This window comes from Alligator mississippiensis, chromosome 9 (assembly GCF_030867095.1).
Source record: "Alligator mississippiensis isolate rAllMis1 chromosome 9, rAllMis1, whole genome shotgun sequence".
In the NCBI taxonomy this organism is placed as follows: Eukaryota; Metazoa; Chordata; order Crocodylia; family Alligatoridae; genus Alligator; species Alligator mississippiensis.
In genome coordinates, this window is record NC_081832.1 from 16512987 (window position 1) to 16535265 (window position 22279).

The 22279-nt window shown below is 46.9% G+C and overlaps 2 protein-coding genes across 2 annotated transcripts; both read left to right on the plus strand.

Annotated features, from left to right (window-relative positions):
• The first annotated feature begins 1095 nt into the window (after positions 1 to 1095).
• On the plus strand, positions 1096 to 14582 carry CCN5 (cellular communication network factor 5). Its single transcript, XM_019484568.2, has 6 exons — positions 1096 to 1303; positions 3456 to 3643; positions 5198 to 5414; positions 8641 to 8892; positions 11022 to 11224; positions 11920 to 14582. The coding sequence occupies exons 2-6, from the start codon at positions 3584 to 3586 to the stop codon at positions 11941 to 11943; spliced, it is 756 nt and encodes a 251-aa protein (XP_019340113.1). The 5' UTR covers positions 1096 to 1303; positions 3456 to 3583; the 3' UTR covers positions 11944 to 14582.
• Positions 14583 to 17459: 2877 nt separating this feature from the next.
• On the plus strand, positions 17460 to 20830 carry LOC102570289 (P2Y purinoceptor 1). Its single transcript, XM_006275240.3, has 2 exons — positions 17460 to 17483; positions 19577 to 20830. The coding sequence occupies exons 1-2, from the start codon at positions 17460 to 17462 to the stop codon at positions 20828 to 20830; spliced, it is 1278 nt and encodes a 425-aa protein (XP_006275302.3).
• Positions 20831 to 22279: the final 1449 nt, after the last annotated feature.

Here is a 22279-nt window from a genome sequence, read left to right on the forward strand (position 1 = left end):
GCTCGTCTACCGCACGATCCACCACTACACCCTCGCGTCCCACCCAGACACCAAGTGGTGGGACACTTTAGGTGAGGGTGATGCTGATGGACCCCGGTGGCAGAGTTTGTATTCCACCTTGATCCCCCGACCCACCAGGGACCTAGGCTGGTGGCTCCTTCAAGGAGCCGTCCCAACAGGCATGTATCTGGCATGATTTGAGGCGGCCCCGACTCATGCCCATTCTGTGGGCAGAGGGAGACCCTGGCGCACGTTATTGGAGTGCGCCAGGCTGCAGCCCCTGCACCTCCTCCTCCAGAACCTGCTGTGAGGTTCTGGCTGCACTTTTCCCCACACCTTTTTATTTACGCACTCCCCATCCGTTGCCCCATTAAGGCCTGGGACCTCCTGGTCAACCTCCTCCTGGCTCTGGCCAAGCTGACAGTCTGGCTAACCAGGCAGGAGGCTCTGGCCGGGAGAGTTCCCGGGGACATTGGGGCATTCTTCCTTGGTCTCCTCCGGTTGCGAATCCGAGTGGAGCATCGCTGGGCAGTAGCTGCCAGCACTCCAGCTGAGTTTGAGTGTCAGTGTGCGCTGTCCGGCGTGCTCTGCTCAGTGCCCCCCGGGGAGCACTTGTTTTGGCCCTATGACCTTCACATGCACACCCTGTTTTTCATTCTTTGTCCCCCGTATTTATTTGATTTTAACAAGGCTCCACACAGCCCTACAGTGGCAGCACACACAATTTTAGTGGGCTAGGCCCACGGCCTGTTGTAATCAATAGGTCAAAGGACTCCCTAGCTCTGGTCAAAATCCTGAGGCCGTCTCCAGTTTGCTAACTGATAAATCCACTTCTGAAGTTACTGATTGCAGGTAGCAGAGAGGACACTGCTGAGATTAAATGTCCATTAAAGCACCTGTAACTGGATTTCTGATTGAAAACGGAAGCTTGGCAATCAATCAGCCTCCCCTAATAAACAACAGGCTGGGATAATTAACTGGCTGCACCTGAGCTAAGTGGACAAATATTTTGGTGGCTCTCAAGGAGGATCTGATATGGGCTGCTCTTTATGCTGCTTAGTGACTCCAGTAGTGGTGTGGATGCTAGAGGTGCATGGTTAATCATCTAGAGCTTGCAAGTTCAAGGCTATAGCAGATTCTAATAAATACTTTGTTGTAAGGACAAAAGCAGCAATCTCAGTGTGGATCCTGCTTAGTGTCAGGTTTTTAAAGAACCAGGAACCTTGCAGCATCCAGGAAGGTTTTGTGGCTTCACCAGAACTGCTCTTTCCATGCACCCACCAGTCTGCAAGCTGAGAACAAGGTAAAGCTCTCTTATTGTAGACTGCTGCTCCAGACTGTTGACGGAGTAGCAGTCTCACAGGAACATGGATGTAGCTCCTTGCCAAGAGACAGAATAACAGAAATGTATATGGCTAAAATCTCTGGTGGATGCTGTGGTCAGAATTCTATGTTCTTTGTGTGCGTTCACATAGCTTACATTTAGGCGCACAAAGGGAAAGAGAGTACTGACCACAGTGTATGGTCCTCATCTCCTCCAGGACAGTCTTTCTCAGACTGCTTGAGAATCACGTCTTAGAGTGGTAATTGCCTTGAGAAGGAGTTTGAATTGCATGGAAAAATTTTTTCCATGAGGTATGAAGACAGTCAGCTTTTCCTAGGGGAAAAGAATTCCTGTTCCTCTCTGTGCTATTACATTTAACACCAGCCTTTGGAAGGTGATGTCAGATTTCCAGACAGGCCAAGCTCTTATTAATGCATCACTTACAATCAGTGCTGTGCTGAGCCATAAGGCAGCTGGGCAATGTTGAGATGCAGAATTAAGATGGTCACTGAAAATGTCCAAGTGTGTTTCCATGGTCCAAAGTTTCTAGTCTTGCAGCCGTATGGTTTCAAAACTACATGCTTAGGGCACTTGCTTGGTGCTTCTGTCCTCAGATGTCTATAAATGCAGGAGGCAGCCTGAACTGCTATGGGAAGAACAGAGCTTTGGTACAAAGCTTTGACAGGAAATGGCTTTGACTTTGTAAAATGGCTAAAACTTGTAGCACAGCAAGAAGCATTATAATTTTACTGGCTCAGGAGTACCTGAATACTTGTCATCCTAGTACCTGATTTACCGCCCCCCCCCTCCCCCCCCCACTAAATTGCAAACTTCTGGATTCATAAATCTCAGGGGGGGTTTTTACACAAAAGAAACGTTTCTGGTCCCTGTGGTTGTAAAAAAAAAAAAAACAAACTTGAGAATGTAACCACCCAAAAATCTTAAACATCAGAAAAACAAATTTGTGCTTTGAACCTTTTGATTTTTAACACAATCTCATAATTTTTCAGTCTTGACACATGATTTTCTAATATTTGGGACTGGCATTAAGGCCACGGGGCCGAGATTTTAAGCCTTAAATGCTACTTCCACCTACCATACCCCTGTGTATGTAATAAAAACTGCACACTTGAAAAAATTTATCACAGCAATTCTCAACCTCTTTAGATTCAAGGCACCCCTTGTTTGATCCCAGGCATTCCTTGGAAAATCCCAGCCCTGAGCTTTCATTTGTTTCTTGACTATGGAAAAATAATAAAAGATTTTTTTCTGCTGCAAACAACCTAGAAAGACCACAGCAGGTCAGCATGTTTTGGACACTATGGATTCATATTTGAAACTCTGGGTTTATCTTTTGAATTGTGTGTAGGTGCTTGCACACCTAACAGTTGTGCAGCAGCCTGCAACACCCTGGTGGAATCACGGGTAGTCTAGGGTGCTGTGGTGCACTTGTTGAGAATCCCTGCTCTGTCTCCACAATGGCTGGTCCAGGCAACAGCATCATGAACCACCATAAAAATCTCCATAGAGATTGAGGCCTGGGGTCCTGATCTTTACTTAACACATTGTACAGCTTGGCTGTCCACACAGCATCTGCTGAAGTGAGCTTGGGCTCATGAAAGCTTATGCTACACATCTCTGACTTAATCTATAAAGTGCAAATCTACCCTGCCTCCTGCTTGACTTTGGACTAACACAACTAACTACCTCTATCCGCACATCAGCCACTCCATTCTCAAAGCTTACAGAGGTGAATCACCATAGGGATCACTGAATCCTAGGGGCTAGATATCCAAAACCGTGGGGAGAAATAGTTCTGTAGACAAATGGATTCTCTTCCCATTGATTTTTTTTGAGGCATCAGATGGGGCTTTCAGCTCTAAGCAGCTGCCATTCACAGCTGGAGCTTCTCTTTGCTGCACACACACTCCTGCCTTTCACAGAGTCTGCATTCCTCTCCCCCCATTTCCCTCTCCTGCTCCTGCAGTCCCCAAGGGAGAGCCTCCCTCCTCTATGTTTTCTCAACGGGCTGCACATTCTCACCTTGAGGTGAGCAGAAATGTCAGTTGGAATGTGGGTTTGGAAAAAAAATCTTGAGGCTTGTCCAAACCTACTCATGTTTATATTGGAGCCTGCCAGTGACATCAGAGCAGGGAAGAGTATAAACACCAGCAGGACCTTCCTCAGAGACTGTGAAAACTGCAAACACACCAAAGAGACAGGGGAGTGATGTGCTGAAGTGTCAAGGAGAAGAGCAGCATGAGAATCCACCTGGAGACACAGCTTCTCCTGTTCTCCCTTTTTTGCATCTTCTCCAAGGTAAGGGGGAAGGGGGGGCAGGGGGAGCTTGATCTTAGTCAAGGAAGCTTTTGGGTTCTTCTCTGAAAAGCAACTTAGAACCAAGTCAAACCAGCTTTGTAGCTGCAGCTGTTCGAAGACCTAGCCATGGTTAGTAACATGCAAGTGGTAGGAGGTGTGTAGCCATGTGTATGCAGCCTTATGGAGGCAGAGTTACTAATTACAGAGGCATTTTGAATTGAACAGCAATGATTTAGAATGTAAGGGCCAAATGTATCCCTGGTGTAATTCCAGTGAGGACAAAGGGATTATACCTGCGTGCTTGACTCCTTCATTACTACAGGTGGCCAGGGCTCTAGCATGCATGCTTGTATCAGCTATTGTAGTATATAGAGCTATTTCTACATATTCACTGTTCTGTACTGAAACCGCTAGGGGCAGAGAGCCAAGTTATCAACACAGTCTTTCAGGAATATTCAGTTTTCATTTCAGCAATGCAGGGAAGCACATGTAAAGCTGATGCCTCCTACAGGATTTTATTTGCTCTAAATATTTTTTCTCTTGGACACATGAAACGATTCCATTTGCAAAGGGCAGGACAGTTTAAAACTTCTTAGTTTTTTACACACGCATTTCTTGAATCGCTTCTTGAATTTCACAAGTTGGACATACCACGAGCAATGCAATCATTGCAATTTCATGCCTGCTTGAATCTTACCCAAACACTTGAGGCTTGTAATTGTTTGGACAAACTGTCTTCTAAGGACCAGCTAACTACAAAGGATCAGAGGAAAATAGGATTAGTGAAAACAGATCAGATCAACTGCCCAGCTAATCTTTCCCCAACAGTGGCCTGTAATAGATACTTCCTTAGGAGGGGAAAATCCTTTAAAAAATACACCTGGCCAAATGTGCAAAGCTGTACATGAAGAACAATTTATTTCTGAAATTTCTACAAGCTCTCAGCTTATTTCCAAAAGAAGTATGATCGAGGGCCCTTTTAAGGTTATCCTAGCTAGTGCAATTGCTGATTGTATTCTTGCTGTATTATATTGCTGTAACTATTCTTATTCCTTGCTGTAACCCTCAGTAAGCTTTTTTTCTTGTCTTAATAATGCAATTCAATGCTAAAAGCATACAACACAGGGATTGCACTAGCCACTGTGGATATATTTTGTCTCCAGAGTCTGCCACTGAAGCTTCTACAGACAAAACCCCCTCATGTCAGGTGCACTGCTGCAGAGGAAGGTATTTAGCAGAATTCAGATTTGCTGGCATCTGACATGGCTGTGCTATGAACACTTCTGCTGTGGCCTTGAACATGCAACTTTTGGGCTGTCAACTCTGACATGGCCTGGGAGGGGGGATCTCTATACAAATAGTGTTTTTCAGATCTCCCTCCCAACCTCCCAGTGCATATAAAGTCTCCTAACACAGAGGCGGGATGGGAGGCGGTGGTCCTTACTCACCTGCAACTCCTCCTGCCCAACCAAGGTGGAGTTCCATGGAAATGTTTTACAGCTGTCACGGTATCAAGGCGAAATTTGGTAAACACTGATGGTTTTGCCTCCGCAGGTCTGTGCTCAGCTGTGCCGGAGACCATGCTTCTGCCCCTGGATCCCACCTCATTGTCCTCCTGGGTCCCCTCTGGTTCTGGATGGCTGTGGCTGTTGCAGGATATGTGCCCGGCGGCTGGGAGAGGCCTGTGACCTCGTTCACGTGTGTGATCAGAGCCAAGGCCTCGTCTGTGATTACAGTGCTGCCCACATAGGGAGAGGAGGAACCTGCAACTGTGAGCATGCTCCCCTCCCCATTTGCATGAAGGCCTGGCTGGGTGGGGCAGTGGTACCCCTCATCCCAGTTCCAGCCCACTGCCATCCCTGTTCAGCTAAGCCGTACTGCAGTCAGTTGGAGCTGCAGCCAGACCAGGCTCCAGGTGGCCCGAACTGTTTCTTGGGGAGTGGCAAAGGGTTTGAAAGCAGCTTATTAAAAGTGATTCATGCTGCTTGGTGTCTTGTCTGTGCTGCACCTCCAACTGGGTTTGAAGACTCTTGCTGGCTTCTTTTTCAAGCTAGTCAGAATTCTGAGGGAGATGTCCGCAGAGCCTGCAAAGGGAGCACTGCTCCAAGGTGAATATGGGATGTCTGAGTTGCTCCTTAAGGCTAGGTGACAGTCAAAAAGCCGGAGGCTAAGTCAGTTTGGTTTTTGCAGGTTAATCTAAATTGCACAGATAAAATTGAAACAGAAGTGAACAGACATTTACCTTTGATTCAGGAAATGCAACCAGATGCCTACAGTGGCTCAGGCCAGAAGCCAGGCGGGTGTAGGGGTGCTAGAGTATGGCTCTCTAGATGTATGTTTACTGCCTCCTTCCTGCTACCCTGGAGGGCTCTGGGATTTGCAGTCCAGAATCACAGTAGCAGGACTCTGCAGGGTTGCTATCACTTCTGCTTCTCTGTGCCTCTGGGATTTGTAGTCCACAGTTGCAGTGAGCAGTAAGTTTGAGCAGGGGAAGGGTTGTTTAAGCTCCCTCCCTGACCCCAGCCCCCAGCCAGAGTTTGTTAGGGAGGGGAGTGTGGGTGGGGTGGGCAGCCCCCCCGCTTCAGACTGGGCTTGCCCCCACCCTTGTCAGCCAGCCCTCACTGCTCCAGCTAGGGAGTGTGGGGGAGGGGAGGGGATCAGCCCTGGTCTCTGGACCAAACAGCACAGCCCAGCCCAGGACTGAAAAGCATGCTAAGATGCTGGGGGACTGTGATTTAACTTGAACCAGGAAGGAGTCTGGGACAGACATTTCATAAACTGGTTTGACCCAAATCAGTGAAGTCTGATACTACATTCAACCAGGTTTATCTTAAACCGGTTTCAGCCATTTTGAAACTGGTTTCTGTGTACAGAACTTCTATTTGGTTACAGGTTTAAACGAGTTTTTGATCACTTAAACTGGTTTACATGTAACTTCTGTCCCTAGCCTAGGTGCCCATAAGCGCTGCCCCACTATTAGCATGCTGGGACTGCTAGAGCATCCAGCGTTCTTGCTACGCCTGGAAGGCTACTTCACATACAAGCAGTAGTGCCCAACAATGAGAAGGATTCAGAGTTCAGGCAAAGCCTCCATGTATTAGAATGAACTGTGGGATCACGATGGAACATTTTTTGACCTGGAAGTTTGTTGTTTCACTGTCAACCCTTGCCTCTGGAGCAGGGGCTCTGACCCCCACACAGAGAACAGGCTCAGCATGTGTCCTGGGTTTTACGTCACACCAGCATCTTCTAGTCTCTCATGTTAGCTGGCAGGAATGCAAATAAACTCAACAAACAGGCCCTGATTTCCTGTCCTTCCAGGGACCTCAGGTCAGCTAACATGGAGGTGAACTAAACAAACATCACTCCCTATCTCAGGGGCAAGTGCTAAGTGGGGAAGGAAGTTCATCCTCCAGAGAGCTTTTGAGAAATGACTGCATAGGGGTGTTGTCTGCTAGTCTTGGGTATTTCTGGCACATGGAGCATCATAACATTTAAGTTCCTATGTCACTGGGTTCCACATGGTGCTGTGGTGAGAGTGGGCTGTCCTTTTGGCAGTGCAAGGGACATCTGGAAAGTGGAGAGCTCATGGTTTTCTCACAAACTGATGCATCTCCCGTCTGGGAAGAAACGAGGGAAATGGGAGGAGATTGGGCAAGGGAACCAGACCTCTCCAGAGGAGAAACAACAGACCTGTGCTGAGAAGCTCTTCACGTTCACTCACATGGCCGTGCGCACACATCAGTCACTGTTTCTGCAGCTGAATACTCTTCAGACCAGTTCAGTTAGGTCCTTCTTTGGCCATCTCAATCCCAAACACAGCTCCTTACACTCCCCCAGGGAACCTCCTTAGCAAGAACAGATGGCCAGTGGCAGGCTTTGAGAATAGGCTTTCATCCAATGTATACTTCCATTTTGTGTTGTCTGTTGAGTCCAGCACAGAGCATGGCCCATGTGGCCACTACTTCTAAAGCACTACCAGTTCGGTTTTCACCAAGAGGGAACCCCGAGGGATTCCTGTACTCCATGCAAGACAGGCAATGCCGCAAATTGAGGGCCTTCCCTTCAGTGTCAAACAGCTTGCACACGAAAGAATCACAGTGAAGCACCTGTTGGATTGCTCCTTTGGAGAATCTCCAAGCAGAGCTGCAGTTTGAACCCTGTATAGCAAACACACAATGATAACCCAATGGCTATGAAGATCCTGGTTCTAGTCTCAGCTTGTGTAATGAATAGGATGCCCAGAGAACAAGTCCCACCATTTATGTAGGATTCCATTGAGTGATTTTTGCCCCAAATGCCAGCCTGTTACAGCAGGGCAGATGACAATACTGAGGAGAACAGATTTTTAGATTTCCTGCAGACAGTGCTGCATACATAATATTGTTGGCATTTTTAAATTCATTATTTAGTGCTGATCCAATGTTTCAATGAAAAACATTCTCTGATGCATTCTGGCATTTCTTTAGGAAAAGTCACAAATCGTTGCTTTGTGAAAATGGTCTCTTCCCATCAATCAATCAGCAAAGATTTAGTTGAAAATAAATCATTGCACTATTTGGCTTGCTCTGTTCTTAATATTTAACATTTGGATGTGGTGCTGCTGGCATGCCCAGTGCTTTGCAGAGGGAATTATCTACCTCTGTTTGTGTAGGCAGTTACACTGGTCACTCAAGACCACCAGAGTGAGGATAAAGAGACCAAGTCTGTGTCATGAGGAACTTGCTCCCTAAGAACAACAGCCAATAGCCTGGCTGATCTGACCACTTACCTCCTTCACCTGGCCACAGCTGGCTTGGTCCAAAGTCCTTTGAAGTCAAAGGAAAAAGTCTCTGATTTTAGTAGGCGTTGCATCAACCCTTAACTTGAAACGGGCAAATGACAGATCCCCTTTTCTAATCATAACACTGTTCCTCTCTTCATGGTCCCCGAACCCTTCAATGTGAGTATTTGAATTTACTTTGTTACTAAGGGGTTACTGTGGATGTTGGTTACAGTTGAGGAGGGAGACGACAGCTGTGAGGTGAATGGGAGGGTCTATCGAGATGGGGAGGTGTTCCAGCCCAACTGCAAACTCCAGTGTCGCTGCACAGATGGAAGTTTCACCTGCATCCCTCTCTGCAATGAGGATGTCCGTCTGCCCACTCCCGACTGTCCCTACCCAAGGCGTGTGGAAGTCCCAGGGAAGTGCTGTCAGGAGTGGATTTGTGAGACATATGACAGATACCTCCTTCAAGATGCAATGGCAGGTAAACCCCAAAGTGTCGTCATCTAACTACATATGTGCAAATAAAGTGAGTGCATGCATATATGCATATGTACATGTACATCTAGGTGAAGGAAAAACCCTAGAAGATGCAGTCACTGCTGAAAAGGTTCAACCAAATGGAAATGGGACAAGTCATGTTTGTCCAATTAGCTTCCATGTATTATGTAACCTGCAAAAGGAATTTAATGAGCAATGAAGCACTAGTGCCGGGAAATGCCTTAAAGTCCTCTAGGCAGACAAGGTTCCTTGGGTAAATCTGATATCTTTTATTAGACCAAGTTAAATAGTTGGAAAAATTCTTCCTAGCAAGCTTTCAGGTACAAATACCCTTTGTCAGGCTGAGGAAGCATCTGCAGTTGGTCTGTGCTCTTCCTGGATGGAATAGTAAAGAAGCCAGAAGCCAGTATGCATGCGAGAGCCAGTCAGTGAAAATGTATATTGAAATAGTCAGTGAGTGAGAGACAGGTAGGGAGGAGAGGGAGAAGGGGAGTGAGTATAGCTGGTAAATATAGAGAGATTATTTGGGGAGTTGGATGTTAGGCAGGTTATAATGTGTCGTAAATCCAATGTCTATATTTAGTCCCTGATTTTTTGTATCTAGTAGGTTGGTGAAGTGAAGTTCATAAGCTCGTCTGTGAAAAGTGTTTTGTAAATTCCCTTTGATGATTAGAACTGAGAGATTGGAGAGAGTGATTTTCTTGTGATAAATGTGCCCCTCCAGGTAACTGGGTATTCTTGTCTTTGATAGATTTTTGTTGTGCATTCATTCTGGTACACAGTTGTTGTTTGGTTTCTCCTACATATTTTCCATCAGGGCATTTGGTGCATTGGGTGAAAGATATAACATTTCTGGAGGTGCAGCTGTAAGATCCAGGAATATTAATGGTTCTGTTGTGGGGTTTAATAATTGTGGGGGTGGTGGAGATGTGTTGATAGGTTTTACATTTCTTGTCATGGCATGATCTGGATCCATTCGCTGTGTTATGGGCCATAGGAAGCTTGCTTCTGCTGATGAGGTTGGCAAGGTTCGGTGCTTGTTTGAAGGCTAGGTTGGGTGGTTCTGGAAAGATCTCTTTAAGAATTGGGTCTTCTTCTAGTATGGGTTGCAGTTGTTTGAGAATTTTCCATGTAGGTTCCAGGGAGGGGTCATATGTCATAACCAGTGGTGTGCGATTCCTGGGGGTTTTCCTTCTATGCTGCTGTACATATATATCTGTTATATATTTCATCCAGTGCACCAAATGCCCTGATGGAAAATACGTAGGAGAAATCAAACAACTGCGTACCAGAATGAACGCACACCGAAAATCTATCAAAGATGAGAATACCCAATTACCTTTGGGGGCACATTTCTTGCAAGAAAACTACTCTGTCTCCAATCTCTCAGTTCTAATCCTCAAAAGGAATTTACAAAACACCTTTCATAGACAAGCCTGTGAACTTCACTTCATCAACCTACTGGATACAAAAAATCAGGGTCTAAATATAGACATTAGATTTATGACACATTATAACCTGCCTAACATCCAACTCCCTAGGTAACCTCTTTACTATTTACCAGCTATATTCATTCCCCTCTGCCCCTCTCCCCCTACCTGTCTCTCATCCATTGACTACCTCAATTTACATTTTCACTGACTTGCTTTCTCACATGCATACTGGCTTCTGGCTTCTTTGCTATTTCATCCAGGAAAAGCAGACCAACTGCAGATGCCTCCTCAGCCTGACGAAGGGTATTTGTACCTGAAAGCTTGCAAAGAAGAATTTTTCCAACTATTTTGAGTCTAATCAAAGATATTGGATTTACCCAAAGAACCTTGTTTGCCTATGTCCTTCGACTAACACAGCTACTAACCTATACTCCTTAAAGTCTTCTAAGGGTGAGAAGACAGGTCAGTCTCCATGGCCTGTTCATACATCCACTTCTGGCTATGAATGTCCACAGGACTCAGCTCACTTCACCCAGGTTGCAGGCATCTCTCATCAACCTTCCAATGGCAATGACCCCAATTTACCCCGAGTGCTTAGATGGATTCTTACCTTGGACCCACAGCTGTGTACATTTGTGCATAGCTTCACAGTTGCTTTCCTTGTGTATTGCTTTTCTAGGGCATATGGTGCCTGGGATAGCATCGGCAAATTTCCCTAGCCACTGTGAAGAATGGAGCACAGAGTGGAGTGCCTGCTCTGCCACCTGTGGCATGGGATTTGCGACGCGAGTGTCAAACCAGAATCGATACTGCAGACTTGAGACACAGAGACGTTTGTGCATGCTCAGACCCTGCCAGGGTATCCCAGGGACAGCCAGCATGGTAAGCAATGAGCAAGTCAAGGGCCTCTGGTGAGTCTGTAATTGGCAGCAGACTTTGTTAGAAAAGGAGGTTTTATGTGACACACTGACAGAAGAACCAGCAGAACACTCTAGTTGCCTGTATCCATCAGTCACCCACTACCCACACAGGCTTAGGCTTTCAATGAGGCTGCCACCTTTTTGAAGGTCAAAGAGCACCTGCAGTTGAATTTCTGGTGCAAATCTGAGTTTTGGCACCTGCAAATTGCTGAATCCAGTCTCATTTTTTGTGGGTGCAAGTTTTGCCTACAAGACTGGCAGGTCACAGCCTGGAGGACACAAAGTTTTAGCCCTCCTTGAATTAACAGGCATGGGGAAGGAAAGGGAAGCCTGGCTCTATGCTTAATTATTAATCAGTATACAGGAGCCTCACAGACATCACCTGCCTCCAAATAAAATAGTAGCCAGAATTCAAGGATGCTTGCCAGACAGTTAAACCCAGTTAATCTGTGATGTCCTTCCGAGGATGCCAAAACACTAGCAGTAATGTCCGGTCAGATCTCACTACACAAGTCCTTCTCCCTTAACTCTGAGCATCACATCACCATGAGGTACTCAAGCGTTACAATTCCAAGGGGCAGTGTTCTCATTTCTTGGGTTGCTGTATGGTGTCAATAGATAAGAGGAAAGTTCACCCTGCCTGTTCTGTCTTTCCAGAGGGGAAGAGGAAGTCGTTTGTAGCCCCATCTGCTCCATTCAGGTTTTGGTATCAAGGCTCCATCCCAGCAGCCAGTCTGACACAAGCCCATATCGCTATGGTTTCAGTACAGCTGGCTGTCATATCACCTAGGAAACTAGAGAAGAACTGACTGACTTCAGCTGCAAGGGAGGAGGAAGAATCGTGAACAAGATCCCTGTTGTGCCCAGAGTCTGTTCCCTTCCTTGTGCCTGCTACAGTTTCCCTAGGCAATGTTATTAAGGGAGAACCAGCCCCGGGTATTGTATGCTGTACAGTGGCAACATGCTTATGACCAGCTTATGCCTCACTATTGTAACACGGCCCTTGGAAACAACACTTTGTGACTACTGCGACTGGCCGAATTGTTCATCATCCCTTTGGTGGGAGAGTAATCATAATGGCCTGGCAGCCAGGGGGCTGCTGTTTCTCAAAATAGGTTGGTAATATTATGCGGTTGTGCAGGTTTTGGGGGAGCCCTGGGTGAGAGGGGCCTCATGGAGGTGTCAGTTCCACAGCTGAGCTATTGCCGTGATAAATGAGGCAAAGAGTACGCAGGAGCATGAATTCAACACCCTGGGCTAGATCCATTGTCCCTTGAAGGCAGTGAGAAGTTTCCAGTTGATTTCAGTGGGTTTGGGATCACAGGCCACAAGTGCTATAGGGTACAGTCTCTGGACATGGATTATTTAAGGTTAGCAGGTCTCAGGCTCCCCTTCTGGGCTGGTGCAGCAGAGAAGAAGGAACCTGGCAATAGCCTGGGCCCTGAGCTAGCTATCGGCCCTTTGCCTTAGCAGCTGTGAAAATGACTGTTACAGCCATGAACCTCTTTTCCTTAAGCATGGATGTCTGGCAAGAGCAGGGGATCAACACTGAACCTTTGCGTGGGGCCCCCAAAGATAAATCCTGTCCCTGGTCTCCTCTGTCTGTATCAGGTTCCCATACAGACTGTCCAGCTATTGCTACTGGCCATGACGATATCTAGCTTGGATTATGCCAGCCATGAGCCCTGCAGTTTGGCAGCTGGTTCCAAGCTCTGCAGCAGTCTCCACCGTAGCACTGATGCTTCAGGCCTTTGTGACTGGTACAGTAGGATGTCTCCCTCCATCTTGGGATGAGCCTCTCTGCTGGGTGGTGGTGCATATACCACTACCTGCCCTTCATGCAAGTGTGCACATGCCAACTTTCCACAGAGCTTTGGCTTCTCATTGCTCTGAGACAGGTGTAAGCACCAAAAGCAGGAGAGTTGGATGGAAGCAATCATTACCATTGGGCAGAGTCTGGGTCACAATGTGGTAAACTGGCACAGTCTCCCACAAATGTGTGGGAACTCTTATGCTAAAGCATTCATTAAATGACAAAAGAAAACAAAAAATAAGTTTGGCCATCCAGATCCCCACTCCAAATGCCACCTGCAAAAAGGGGAATATTCCTTTCCAAGACATGGGGATGATTTCATGGTATGTTTTTTATTGGCCAGACATTTAAAGGCCCAATAAAGCTCAGACCAAATTCCTGAGATATGTACCCAATGGAAATGATGTGCATATAAGTATGGGCTGCATCAGAACATCTAGGCCTGGTATTAATGTTCCTTCTTTCACCTTCACATATGCAGCTGTGTTTTGGTTTAATCTGATAGCTAACACTAAGACACTGGGCACGTCTACACAGCCAGCTGCGCAGTTGTCACTGAGAGCAGTTGTTTAGTACATGCTTTAGGTAAAACAAGTACTAAAAGACTGTGCAGTTACCACCATTACTGTGCAGTCCTGGTGGTGCACAGGTCATTTCTGACCCTACTCCGCAGAAGCACTGGCATCACAGTTCATGCCTGCTGATGCTACGTCACTGTAGCCCGTTGCTACAGTGACACAGTGTCTTGTGTAGACGCGCCCACTGACTGTCCACAGCTTTAGAACAAACACTGTATGGAAAAAATCTGCACTGACCCTCAAGGAAAAGACTAGCTGGAATAGACTTAATGCCATAGGTTTTCTCACATTTGACTTGTCTGGGACTCTGGTTCACAGGCAATCAGTTCTTTCTTCTGTATTTAGCTACTGCCACAAATAAGCATATGTGCAAATTGTTCCTACGTAGGGAACCTCCTTCTGGCAGTTCTAATTCACCACCCTTTCTCTGAACGTGGATCCCTCCCAAATTAACAAAAAGGCTCCTCTCCAACATAAAGCATTGTCTCAACTTCACCTAACTCCTTCTGCAACCAGTAGCTTGGCAAATCGTTCAAGCAGGAAAACAAGGAACTTGCACACAGGAGACAACACTACTATCAAAGCACAAAAACCTAAAGTCTGAGGCCAGACACAGGCAGCAAAACATCAAAAAGCTGCACAGATTGAAGGGGTTGGTGTCCAACACACATGAGCAGCCCAAGAGGGATTTTGCAGTTCTGGTTTTATTTACTGACAGTGACAAGCCTTTAGGGTTATTCAAAAATGAAGTTTAAATGCCCTCTAATGGCCTCTATTTAAATTTGCAATGGCAATGCATGTCCTCATCCCACAAATTGAAGTGAACTACAGCTAGAATGGAGCAATGTTTTAGAGTATAAGCTGGGCAATATCTGGCAATTTTAGATTTGTATTAATGAATTTAAAAATTAAAAAAATGTGCTCCTCTAGCTGTCTACTTTGTCTCAGTGTTTTAATTAAAAGGGAGTTGACATGGCTTTGCTGGTTTTATAGTAATGGAACCTTCACTAAGATCAACTGACTTCACACCTGAATTATACCACAGTATGTGAGAGACTTATTGGACTTTAACAGCCTGGTTAAGTTTGCAATTTAGGCTGCTCAAATGCGAATAAGGAAAAATCAGGACATTTAAAAGTTTATTCAATTTTATCCTAAATGAAATCGAAACCTGTCAATGTCTGTAAGACAGGAGTGCTCAACCTCCAGCCCGTGAGCCAAATGCAGCCTGCAAAACCTTGGCATCTGGCTCGCGGAGCTTCCCACAGGTCAGGAAATTTGGCGGCATGGGAGTGGTGTCCATTAATGCAGCCACCTGCCCCTACTGTCAAATTCCCAAACCCTAGGCCCCATGTGGTAGGCTGGGGCTGAGCCATGCCTCATTTCCCCCCATGGGGCTGGGTTAGGGCTGGGTCAAGCAACCTTCACCTGCAGGAGAGCCAGGTTGAGGTTAGGGTTGGGTTGGCCTCCCCACCCCCCTGCACAGCCAAATGGAGCCCACCATGCCCACCCCAGGAGTCAGATCAGGACCATTGGCCATATCTGGCCCACAGACAGACTGGGTACTGCCTACCTAGCCCTCCGGGCAAAAAGGTTGAGTGAGCACCACTGCCCTAAAACACCAGTGGGTCTTCTGATCACTTTGGCTGCTGTTTTTATTGTGTGTATGTCCGCCCATGTGCACAGGTTGGGATTTCCATGAATGCATGGGAGAGTTGTTACTTGTATTACCATAGCCCCTAGGAGCCATGGAAGAGATGTATTGTGCTAGGTGCTGTACAAGCACAGAACAAAAATACGATGATGTGTGCATGTATCTGTGCATGTGAGGGGATGTGTTGGGCTGCAGATGCACCCGTAGGAATGCCTGTGCATGTGTTTGTGCCCCTGTACCCACACTGGTTCTGAGGGGATGTGTGAATAAGGTTTAAATCAGGGGTGTCAAACATACAGCCCATGGACTGGATTCAGCTCATGCGGCTACCAGCAAGCTACAGAGGTTTGGGAAGCCCAGAGAACTCCCGCTGGAGTCAGGGCATTCAGGAGTCCCAGGAGCCCTGCTGTAGGCCTGCAATTTGGAACCTGTCTATTTGTAATACTCATACCATGGGCCCTTAAGGCCCACCTGGCTAACTAATAACCTCATGTGAGGCTGAGTGGTACAACTAAACCCTTGGGAAAACTGATGAAAAAAACAGGATAGGAGTGGAATTTGGAACCTGAGGCCATGTCCAGATGAGCACTGATATGCGGTATGTGGCGCCGCAGGCCCATCTGCAGTGTCACACACCACACATGCAGGCATTGTCCATGCTGCTACTTTGCAGTGCGGGGAGTTTCCTTGACTCTGGGAGATCCTGGGGTCAAAAAATCCCATGCCAAAAATAAGTTGATGGTGCACATGGTGGCAGCACACGCCACCCAAAACCAGAGCCTGGCCAGCTAGAGCCACAGCAGGGCTGCCAGCCAGGCTCCCTGCTGCAGGAGTGCTGTGGCTGCAGCTCCCTGAGGCCCCCAGGTAAGGCTACTGGGGCCAGCACAATTGCTTGCCCCAGTCTTCCCTGCCCTACCCAGGGTAATCTGCTGCACGTGACACAGGCATTCCCTGGAGACAAGTAGCAGCAGCACAAAGTGTGCCACTGCTATTTGTCCCCAGGAAAACACATGCTCCTACTCATGAGGATGTGGCCTAAGTGTCCTGGAATAGATTCCCAGGGTCTGAATGAGGGAGAAGTCTGTATGGTGTATGGTGCTTCTGGGGAAGTCCAGATCCTGGCAACCCCCATTGCTGCTCAGGAAAATTAAGTGTCTGCAGGGTCTAAGTCACAGGGACTTCTGAAAGAGTTTGGTTTGGATTTTATCTGGGCATGAACTGAGGTTCAAAACCCCTACATTTTCCTGAAAATTGAAAATCATGCTCTTCAGCCAGTTCTGTCTGATCTTGCAGGTTGGCACCAAATACATCAGTCTGAGGAGTGCCCAGCAGGGGGAGCTTAATGGATACTGTAGCAAGTACATGCAGCCTATATTCAGGCTCAGCTCTTACAGGGTACATTTACATATGCAGTTAGTGCACATAAACTCTGGAGTTTTTGGCTCCTGGGTGTGCTGTTTCAACATGCACCCAGGAGCAATTAATTCCGGAGCAACCTGCTTCAGAGTTTATTCATATGCAGCATGTGCATCCCGGTTGGAGCAGCTCTTGATGGCAGGGGGTCCCTGCCACCCCGGGCCTGCTCCACCTGGGCTCAGTGTGATGCAAAGAGGCTGGCTGGAGCATGAGGATGCTTCACGTAATGTGGGGCTAGCTGGCAGGCAGCCCCGGCACTGAAGCACCCTTGTGCTCCAGTCATCCAGGTCAGCGTCTACATGTGTCCTGCTGCACACAGAAAAACTCCACAGCAGGGTAGTACTTGTATTTACTTGTATTTGTGTGTTTATAAGGACTACCCTGCTGCCTAATAGAGGTGCACATGTAGATGCTGAGACATTTACTGTGGAGCTAATTAGTCCACCCCACAGTAAGCATCTTGTGTAGATGCGCAAATATGGAGCAGCTTTTACATGGAAACCTCAGACTCTTATCTTGATCACAAAAGAATCAAAGCACCTGCTATAGTTATTTTTATGCTGCAAAATGTCATTTCTTGTTGATTAACTTTGCAGGAGAAATCTGCATATTAAATGACTGTAACCAAATGGATCAGAAGGTTTTGTTTTCTCAGCTGCCCTCCCCTTTGGAATACAGCAAAGACTTGCAGTTTCACTGCGAGTCTCTCAATATTTGGTGTTTTCTATACAGCCCCATGTCTGGGAAGACAGTTGATCAGGTGAGAAGCTCATGGTTTCATTTTTTTTTTAAGTAACTGCACATGAAAGTTGTTTGGGTCAGAGACCTTTTTCTTGTGATTATTTCTGCACCTAGCACAATGGGATTCTCAGTGGTTGGGGTTATTTATACATTGAAGATAAATAAACAATTGATGTTAACAATGAAGAAGAATTAAAGGTGACTCTTAATGCTCCCAAACCAGAGGGAAAATTAAAATAAAACCATTATTTTAACAATCCGATAATTTTAAAATAATCTCGCAGTGAGACCTAAATGCTTGGGGCTTGTAGTGTTGGGAAAGCACAATGAAGAAGAATAAAAGGTGACTCTTAATGCTCCCAAACCAGAGGGAAAATTTAAAAAATATATATTTTAACAATCTTACAATTTTAAAATAACCTCGCTGTGAGACCCAAATGCTTGGGGCTTGTAGTATTGGGAGAGCACTGGCACTGAAATCTTCATTGCAGTCCCAGACTACCAGACACTTTCTTCTATACCTTGGACAGCTGAATAAATGATCTTGAACCTGCTACCAGAAAAATTATCAGTCAGATTATGTGTTTGGTTCCAGAAGAAACTATCAAGAAATGATGCCCTGGGATTGCACCTAATTTACCGTTACTACTAAGCATATCAGTATGAATAAAAGCAATGAGGTCAGGGCTAGATATAAATTCTGAAAAATCCCTTTTCGGTCCTTCCACTGAGCAAAAAAGATCTTTTGTCCACCTGCGTCTTTCTCTCAGTTACTAGAATTTTGGTTTCACAGCCCTTAACGCCAACCGTTTGCAATGGCAGAAAGAAACATGGAAAGTAATAATGAAAACAGCAGATGCTGGTAACGCCCCCACACTCTTCCTGTCAAGAAAGCACAGAAGCTTGGCTAGCCACACATCTAACGGCAAGACTTTCTCACACATAATATCATTACCCTTTTAATGAACCAATTCAGCTTGCACTTGCCAGAGTTCATATAGAAATGTCTATAATTAGCACAACCTTGGCAAGTCTTCTTATGTAGAAGTCCAAGTTTGCAGATAGTAACATCATACAGACTTAAACAAATTACTAATAGATGTGCCCTAGGGAACTGCACTTACTTGGATTAGCTAATAAATCTTCTCCATCTCTAAGTACTTTGTTTCTGTGATACTGAAGAGCTTTTCTCCTTCAGGGATGATGCATCTGATTGTTAGTTTGGCTGGGCTCTTTTTTCCACGTTTTCCTTCTATAGACTTTCCTTTATTTTGTAACTGAACCTAAACCACCAGATTTGCTGAGGTCCTTTCTCCCTGCCCTGATAAAGCATAGCTCCCCACACTGCTCCTGTTCCTGCTGCTGCCTTTCTTCTTTCCAGCTTTTCTTTTTTTCCAAAGACATAGCATCTGTATAGAAGATGTTTGATGGAAAGCTTTGGCCTTACCTACTATACCACAGTTATTCACTGACAACAAGGGGTGTTGACTGCTGACTCCATCTATTTATAAGATCTTATACTGCTGTCCATCACCATAGTATCTGATCATTTTTCTTATAAAATCCCTTACTCCTATAAAATCTCCCCTGGCCTGGGGAGGAGAGTGTAGGAAACACCAGGGCACCCCACGGGGCAGCCCCGAGCCCCTTGTCCCAGGGATTTTAGAAGAAAAGGGATTTTAGAAGAAAAGTTGGTCTAATAAAATCCCTTCTTATAAAATTCCTTATGGTAGTTAACAGACATCGTGGAGGCTCTGGTGCCTCTTCCTTTCCGGAGTCAAACCCTGGTTTAAGGCTGGGTGTTTGTGGTCTGTTCTGTCTCTGGGTGCGCGCTTGGAGGGAAGGCCGGGTGCGAGCTGCCATGGCGTGCCAAGGGGCCCAGCCAGCCCGGCGCTAACCAGGGTTTGCCCTTGTCTGCATCTGAAGCCACGCCGAGGTCAGCCCCCGGTGGCTCCGCTCTGCCCGTCCCGGGGACCCGCTCGCCCCTCTACGCCGCCGCTGTCGTTTAGGGGGAGCTTTCTCCCAGGCACCGCTTTGCTCCCTGCCGAAAATCGTGTTGGTCTGATCAAAGAGATCAGCTCGACCACGAGCCCAGATCGCGTTTTCCTCTAGCTAGAGCAACGCGGCTGCCGCCCGCTGCCGTTCAGCTTGGAGGCTGCGAGCGGGGCGGCGGAGCGGTCCCCGGCGGGAGCGGAGTGCGGGGCCGCCCCGCCGGCCGGGCACAGGCGGCTCCGCCTCCCCGGTGCGCACTCGGAGCTCGGCGCCGCGCTGCGGGCGGAGGCGCTGTCCATGCCGGGGCAGGCGGCGGTGTCCTGGGCGCCGGGCGCCGCCGGCTCCAACAGCAGCGCCGTGCCGTGCCCGGTGGACGCGGGGTTCGCGCAGCGCTTCCTGCCGGCCGTCTACCTGGCCGTGAGCCTGGCGGGGCTGCTGGGCAACGGGCTGGGGCTCTGCAACCTGTGCGCCAAGGCGCGGCGGCGGAGCTGGAGCCCCCTGGGCCTGCTGCTCTGCAACCTGGGGGTGGCCGACCTGCTCTACGTGGTCACCCTGCCCTTCCTGGTGGCTTACTACCTGCAGCGCAGGACCTGGCTCTTCGGCAGAGGAATGTGCAGGCTGACCCGCGGCCTCTTCCACCTCAACCTCTACGCCAGCATCGGCTTCCTGACCTGCATCAGCATCCAGCGCTACCGGGGCATCGTCTACCCGCTGAAGGTGCGGGGCAGGGGCCAGACCCTGGGCTCTTCCCTTTTCCTCTGTGCAGTGGTCTGGGGCTGGGTCATCCTCCAGGTGTCTCCTGATTTCGCCTTCAGCAAGATGGATCCCAATGGGACACGGTGCCACGATACGACAGGGAATGAAAACCTGGGCAGATACCAGCTCTACATCCTGGCCATCACCATGACGGGGTTTGTCATCCCCTTTCTCATCATCCTCGGATGCTACTGCCACGTGGTGGTAGTTCTCTGCAGGAATGGGAACATTGACCCCAGCATCAAAAGGAAGTGCATCAAACTGGCGGTCCTTGTGATGGTCCTCTTCTCCGTCTGCTTCCTCCCGTATCACATCTTCAGGAACCTCAACCTCTTGTACCGAACCTGGCAACACCAGGGGTTCTGCTCCCCGTCTTCAGCAAGCGTCTATGTTTCCTACCAGGTGACCCGGGGCCTGGCCAGCTTGAATAGTGCCCTGAACCCCCTTCTGTACATAATGACTAGTGAGGACTGTGTCTCGTGGATGAGGTCCCTCAGTCAAAGAGCTAGCCAGTCGCTGGGGTCTCTCTTACAGAAAGGAACCCAGCACCAACCAGATGAGAAGAAAGTGAACATCATTTTTAGTGAACAGTCTGAAGAGACTTCTGCTGCACTCTGAATTAGTTGGTTTTAAAATCCTCACCTTTTGTCTGCCTGTTTTGACTTTCTAGAGTGGAAGCGCACTGGGGTATGGACTGACCCTTCTTCTTTTTACCCAACTGCACTTTGACTGTGGGGGTTACCACAGTCCATTACCAATATGGGTACCAAGCTTGTTGGTTATTGTCGGAGCTGTTGAGCCCAAAATGATATTTACTGTAAAAATACTATCTATATGTTTGGGGGTGTGAGAGAGGAATATATATACACATACAGTATATGTGTGCGTTATACAGTGAGAGAGAGTGGGTGAGTGCTGACTGCTCAGCTATGGCTTGTTTCTTAACTGAGGCAGGTAATCCTGCCACAAGGGTAAATCATTGCATCCCACCACTTTGCTTAACCAGTGTGCTTTATTCTTCTGATGAGACAGGGATTTGAACTAGAATTTTCTCCCTCCACCTAGGAAATGGAAATAGCTGTAATACTTAATTACCTAGCAGGGGTCTTGTGAGGGCTGACTTGTTTGTCAGCATGCTGGAGAGGAAAATTACACATTATGCTAGCGCCTGATAGAGGTGCTAAGTATTTTATGTATTCTTAAGAAATGGTCACTCCTGAGCTATTTGCAGATGGCTAAATGGATGATTATACCATGCTTGGCTCTGTTGAAGTAGATTGTCTACCCTGCTAGGTACCTTCTTTGCAGAAATGTTGGGAAATGTGTGTTAGGGCTTCTAAGTCTTTTCTTCAAGATCATGCAGCCAATGACAGCACGTTTATATTTGAAAGTTTCCAGAAGCTTTCATTTCATTATAACTGTAGAGTTCTGAAAGATGGCCCAAATGCTCCAGTGTCTGATTGCATTGGGGATTGCATTGAGGTATTTTCAAAATCTTTGGGTATTCAGTTGCAAGCGCTCTTGTACACCTAGCTCTTTATTTTCAAAAAAAGAGGTGTGCCGTTACAGGCCTAATTTGTGCATGTGTGTAATGTTATTGAAGTTGTCATCATAGTGATGATACATGAAAACAGTCAGATGTGCATGTGGTCTTGTGCAAAAGCAGTTTTCCAAGTGACACGTGTGGTCATAACAACTGTGCATTGAAACTGGGACACCCAAAGGCATATATATTTTTCCCCCAAAAAGTGTGGTCCTAATGGATTTGAAAATGTTCAGAGATAGTTTAAAGAACAGGCATACCCAGTTGCATGCAAAATGAGCTCACAGGTTTATGCCTAATATTTGTCTGAAATCCTAATAACCATGTATTTGCTACACATTTTGCAGCTACAGACATATCTTACAAAATCTGTCCAAATATTTTATACAATAAGGACCTTAAATGTTGAATGCTGAATATGTTCTGTATTGCTTGATTAAAAAATGGGGCAAAAGCCAGATTCAAAAGAAAGTTTATAAGATTCAAGTTTAGTGTAATGAGAATTTAGGAAAGTCTATCCTAGA